The sequence below is a fragment of the Phragmites australis genome, chromosome 6 (genome assembly GCF_958298935.1).
Source record: "Phragmites australis chromosome 6, lpPhrAust1.1, whole genome shotgun sequence".
Taxonomy (NCBI): Eukaryota; Viridiplantae; Streptophyta; class Magnoliopsida; order Poales; family Poaceae; genus Phragmites; species Phragmites australis.
The window spans coordinates 40,689,431-40,695,430 of NC_084926.1; the positions used below are offsets into that span (position 1 = coordinate 40,689,431).

The 6,000-nt window shown below is 49.4% G+C and overlaps 1 protein-coding gene and 1 non-coding gene across 2 annotated transcripts; both read left to right on the forward strand.

Annotated features, from left to right (window-relative positions):
* The first annotated feature begins 792 nt into the window (after positions 1-792).
* On the forward strand, positions 793-1,746 carry LOC133922488 (peroxiredoxin-2E-2, chloroplastic-like). The gene has a single exon (XM_062367851.1). The coding sequence runs from the start codon at positions 905-907 to the stop codon at positions 1,589-1,591; it is 687 nt and encodes a 228-aa protein (XP_062223835.1). The 5' UTR covers positions 793-904; the 3' UTR covers positions 1,592-1,746.
* Positions 1,747-5,114: 3,368 nt separating this feature from the next.
* Positions 5,115-5,253, forward strand: LOC133923340 (small nucleolar RNA Z247). Its single transcript, XR_009910596.1, has one exon. It is a non-coding gene; the product is annotated as a small nucleolar RNA Z247 (small nucleolar RNA).
* Positions 5,254-6,000: the final 747 nt, after the last annotated feature.

Genomic DNA, 6,000 nt, shown 5'->3' on the forward strand with positions numbered 1-6,000 from the left:
GGAGAGGGAGGGGGCCATTCCATTGGATCTAGAGGGTCGGATGGGGTGCCGTTCGATTGGATATAGTTTAGATTAGAGAAGAACCATGACTTGTAGTTCTTCGTGATTAAAAACCACAAGTATCTCACTCACATTTTCCCCGTAGTTGATTCTCCTCGTGGGGTTTGTGCTCCCTAAAAGTGTTGAGTCACAGGGAGTGACGGGAGTTATTGTTACCTGGACACAGAGTATCAGAATTTGACTTAGATTCGGATGTCTGATTCGGAAAATTTGGACACACGAAATACGATTCAGAATCTGACACGAATTCAGATATCCGATTTGGCAAGAAAAAAAATAGACACAGGTATGCAGGTATCACTGGCGATTCAGAATCACCGACGAGAGTAGGTTCCGGGCGTGTCCGCATCGCTGAATCTAGTTGGCTGGTTGGCCCGATCAATTTCCTGCTCTCCTTCTCCAGATCCAATCATCTGACTTCACCGAGAGAATAGTATTTTGGGAGGTGCTACAGTATTTAACCATTTCAACCTGATCTGTTGCAACATCATTTCCATGGATCGGTACAAAAAGTTTAAGTACAAAGGTAGACACAGTTTTTTTTTCTCAAGTAAACACTAGAGATAGGCAGTACGAAAAAGTTCCAAATTTGGGCCAAGTTTAAACAGGCTTGAAGGCCCAGAGCATCACTCGGGCCCAGCCTATCCCACATTTTTGGGCTGCCTACCTAATCCAGCCCAGCAACTCGACGTCCACCCGTTCCCCTCCAGCACCAAACCAACCAACGAACCAACCAAATCCCCCGCCGCTTCCTAATTCCTATCACGCCTCGCAGCCGCGAACCACATCCCCGCGCACTTCCCCAACCCAAACGGATAGCATTTCGTCGAGCACCTCATCTCCAATGGCCACCACCGCCTCGTCTCTCTCCGCCCTCTCCCCCGCCCCCGCAGGCGGCGGCGGCGGCAAGCGCTTCGTCGTATCCTCCCCGTCCCTCTCGTTCTCCTCCCTCCGCCGCCGCCTGACCACCCCCGCCGGCCTCCGCCTCCGCGCCGCGGGCTCGGAGACAAGGAGGAGGGCGGCGTCCGCGGTGGTGGCCGCCATCGCGGTCGGCGACAAGCTCCCCAACGCGACGCTGTCCTACTTCGACCCGGCCGACGGGGAGCTGAAGACCGTCACCGTCTCCGAGCTCACGGCGGGAAGGAAGGCGGTGCTGTTCGCGGTGCCCGGCGCGTTCACGCCGACGTGCTCGCAGAAGCACCTCCCGGGGTTCGTGGAGAAGGCGGGCGAGCTGAAGGCCAAGGGGGTGGACGCCATCGCGTGCGTGTCGGTGAACGACGCGTTCGTGATGCGCGCGTGGAAGGAGTCGCTGGGGCTCGCCGACGACGTGCTGCTGCTGTCGGACGGCAACCTGGAGCTGACGCGCGCGCTGGGCGTGGAGATGGACCTCTCCGACAAGCCCATGGGGCTCGGCGTGCGGTCCCGGAGGTACGCGCTGCTGGCCGAGGACGGCGTCGTCAAGGTGCTCAACCTCGAGGAGGGCGGCGCCTTCACCACCAGCAGCGCCGAGGAGATGCTCAAGGTGCTCTGAAATCGCGGCGTCCGCGCTTGCTCCTCGTGTCGGTGTAGTGGCAAATAACAATCGCATCTCCTTCGATGCGAGCGTAGAGTCGTCGCTGTGGCGAGTTCTCTTTGTTGGGCGTTGCGTGCCATATGTTCGGTAAAATGTCCATCGAGATTTGCATAGTGCTCCTGTGCTTTCCGGAAATTACTGAAAGTCTCTCTCTACCTAGCAATATAGCATGCGTTGCGCCAGGGCGGATATACCGCTAGGGCGAGCCTACGTGGCCGCCTGAGCTCCCCGGCGTGGCGTCGTCTAGGCCTGTGAGATCCACTGGGCCAGTGGCCTAGGCCCATGTGATTCGCAGCCCGCAAATAAATCTTCAAACAAGATGCAGCCAGTTCTCAAACGCAACCCTAATCTCAGCTCTCCCTCGACGGCTGCGGCGGGCAGGCGGGTAGGCGTGCTGCGGCGGACCAACAGCGGTGGCGGCCGCCAGGCACCCAGGCGGGAAGCGGTGGTGCGGGCGTGCAGCGTGCAGCCGTGCAGCCGTGCGATGGCGCGGGCAAGGCGTCGTGCAGCCGTGCGGGCACGTCGGGCACTCGGGCAGGGCGCCGTGCGGGGCTGCGGGCGTGCGGCCGTGCGGGGCAAGCCGGGCACTCGGGCAGTAGAGTTGGTGAAGGCTGTGATGCAGAAAATGAAATAGTAGTTGTCACTTCTGCTGATTGATGTGAAAGCACGATTGCTTAACTTGAGGAATCATGGTTGGGAGCCATTGTTTGCGAAAGTCAAAACATTTTGTGAATAAAATGAGATAACAATTCCAAATATGGATGAAGTAGTACCAAGATGGGGCCAATCAAGGCGAAGTAAGATCAATGTCACTCAAGACCATCATTATCGTGTTGACACCTTTTATGCAGCTCTTGATGCTATAAACATAGAGATGACTTATCGTTTCAGTAAGCTATCTTCAGAGTTGCTTATATGTTTTTCTTGTATTAATCTAAGAGACAGTTTCTCTAAGTTTTATATGCACAAGATTGCTAAACTTACGGAGATATATGACATAGATTTCTTCATCAACGGTCGTGCCGTTATAAAAGATCAACTTGAAACATTCATTCTTCATGTTCGAAGAGTTGAAGATTTTATTGGTTGTCACGATCTTGCAAGTCTAGCAATGAAGATGGTAGAAACCCAAAGACATATTGTGTTTTCATTGGTGTACCACCTTATTGAGTTAGCATTGATACTACCAGTTGCAACAACATATGTTGAAAGAGTCTTCTCGTCCATGAACAACATCAAGACTGATTTGCGCAACAGGATATGCGATGATTGGCTCAATGACTTGATGTTGTGTTATATTGAGCGGGATTTATCCAGAAGACTAGATTCTAATGCTATTAAAAACCGGTTTCAAGACATGAAAACAAGGAAGATGAATTTGCCTAAGCCTTCTAGTTCTAGACATAATTAGTGGTTGTGGTTCCATAAGTTTCTATACTTAATTACTTCTATTGTCTTTGGTTACATTTAGCATATTTGCATAATTGCATATATGTTTACCTTTGGTTCTTTTCCATTTTGCAGGTTCATATGGTTTTATCAACTTATGTTGGGGACATTTTCGCTTCGCTTAACTATTGTCTTAATTAAGGTTTTTTTTTAATCTCGTCTTAAAGTTCGTCCTACCTACTTTGCTTGTCTAGATCTGCCACTGCGTTGCACATACCAAATCGTTGAGCGTGGATGAACGAACGATGTAATTTGAATTCATGCCGGCGGCAGCAGCAAGAGCAGAAGAAGAAAAATCTTTGTGCAGCAACACGACAACATGATCAAATTTAGGCGGCCCTAGATGTGAGACGCTCTCTCTATTATGGTGTGAGGAATCGTGCCGAAAGAGTCGATCGAGTGCGACAGTTTTCGGTAAATGCGGTGTTTGGTTGAGAATTTGTAATGCAAACGTAATTAGAAAACACTGGTATAGTAAACAAAGTAACTAAATACTGATATTGTTTGGTTCCTAGGTGTAATGGAAATGGAAAGCTAGACGGCGGCAGGTGCATGAGGGTGATACTGTCGGATGGTGGCGTGCGGCAGGTGGTGCTCCCGGCGTCGGTGGTCGAGCTGATGATGGATGAGATGGGACACTTCCTCACGAACGCGCGCGAGGCATGAGTGGGGGTACGTGCGGCTGGCCACGCTGTCGACCTTGGCGGCGTGTATGCCACGTTCTTGATGAAGCAGCTAGGCACGACGCTGGCAGCAACCGACATGGCGCACCACGGGACCGAGGCCACTAGGGACTCACAGCGGCGGTCTACGAAGGTGGTCGCTTGTAGGTGTCGCTGCGGTTGCGTGTAGGGATCTCCATCGGCAGCAGCTAGGGGGGATCCGTGTCGACGTCGCGTGGGGATGAGCGAAGCAGAGATGGAGAACGAATGGTGACCTCGTAGGAAGAGCCAAGATCCAATTCCCCTCAACATTGGGTGTAATGGATTTGTATAGTGGTGGAATCCGATTACACTGTATCCATTTACAGAGAGCTAAAACCAAACAGAAAATATGGTATCGCTTTGCAGTGTGATATTACGTTACAAAAACCTAAACCAAACACTACTCTAGATGGAGCCCAATGGTTTCTTGCTGGCTGAACCCAACGGTTAGATTGAGTCCAGGTAGCAAATATTTCATCTTGGAGGGAGTACCTATTACTAGCGTCGGGGATGCGCCAAACACACCATGGGATCCCGACTGTAGCTGGGGGTGTAACTAAGTGCAGTGACTTGGCGGTGACACCACGAAATGGGTGCTACGTACATCTGTACATGACAACAAAGAGGAGACGATGAGGAGAAGATGTTAAGATAATGAGTCATACATGGTAGAATTGCAAGCATGTCAGTTGGGTTGTTGCGTGAATTCTGCACATCTGTTGCAGGTTGTTGTAATATGTAGTTATCCGGGCACAAGCTGCTGTGTATAAATACAACAGCTAGCCCTCGTGTTGACAACTAGTGCCAACACCTCTTCCACGACCACATCAACGACAATGACATCCATTGTCTCTTCCGCTGTAGGCCTCCTTCCCACACCCTCATTTGGGCACTTGGTGAATGTCAAGCTCACGCACGACAATTATCTCTTTTGGCAAGCACAGATGTTGCAGTATCTCAGGGGGTAACAAATTCTAGGATTTGTAGATGGTTCAGTCCCGGCATCGCCAGAAACCATGGAGCAGAAGGTTAGAGAAGAAACACAACGAGTTCCCAATCCGGAGTACAAGTCGTGGATCATGCAAGATCAGTTAGTGCTTACTACCCTCCTTGCATCTCTGTCTACTGAAGTTCTCTCCTAGGTGATGTTCATGTCCTCTGCTGCGGAGGTCTAGGCAGCACTATGACGTCAATACGTGTCAACATCATGAGCCAAGATGATCCAGATCCGTCGTTAGCTTGCCACGGTGTGCAAAGACAACCTGTCCATGGCCGACTACTTCAACAAGGTCAAAGGGTATGCTCATGTGCTGGCGGCGTCTAGACAACCAGTCAAGGAAGACAAACTAGTGACATACATCCTGGCAGGGCTCGATAGTGTATACGATCCGCTTGTTTCATCGATTACGATGCAGGCGGACACACTTGAGCATGATGACCTCAATGCTCACATGCTGAGCTCTAAAGTTAGACAACAACAACAGAATGTGCAAGTCGATCTCTCTAGCTCATCGACCAATGCTGCTGATCGAGGACTCGAAAAGAAATAGAGGTGGCGTACACGGTGGCAACCACGCACAACACGCCTCTGGCGATCAAGGAGGCTGCCACAACAATGCTGGTAGTGATGGTTCCCGGAGCAACGGTGACAAGGTGCCATGTGTAACATATTGAGATTAAGCATATAGTTTATAGCGAAATTCACTCCAAATTAAAATTTTATAATTAATTAAACTAACTAAAATCAAGAAAATATACAATTCATGTGTATATATACAAATTCAATTGTATTATTTTGGTTAAGTATTCCAAAGTGCACAAAATTTATTTCTAAATCTCTCAAGCAATAACTGATTCACATGCAATTGGTTGATTGTTTTTATGGATCGTGAGTGGTGATTTGAATTGAATATCTCTCAAATTCAAATCTTTCTTAGCTTCCCTTCAACTCGAATCTAATTGAATTCAAATCTTTGCCAAGATCTCAAAGTCTAATCCAAATCAAAATTCAAATATTCTTATTTGAATTCATGCTAAGTCCAAAGTCAAATCCAAATTCAAATACCTCCAATTGAATTTAAACCCAAATCCTTTTCCTGTTCCTTTTTCCTCCTCGGACACCTCTTCTTCCTTTTCTCTTGTGCGGCCCAGCAGACCAGCCAGCTCGGGCAGGTTTCTTCTTCCCCCAACTCGCTCTCTCGTGCTTGGGCCGTA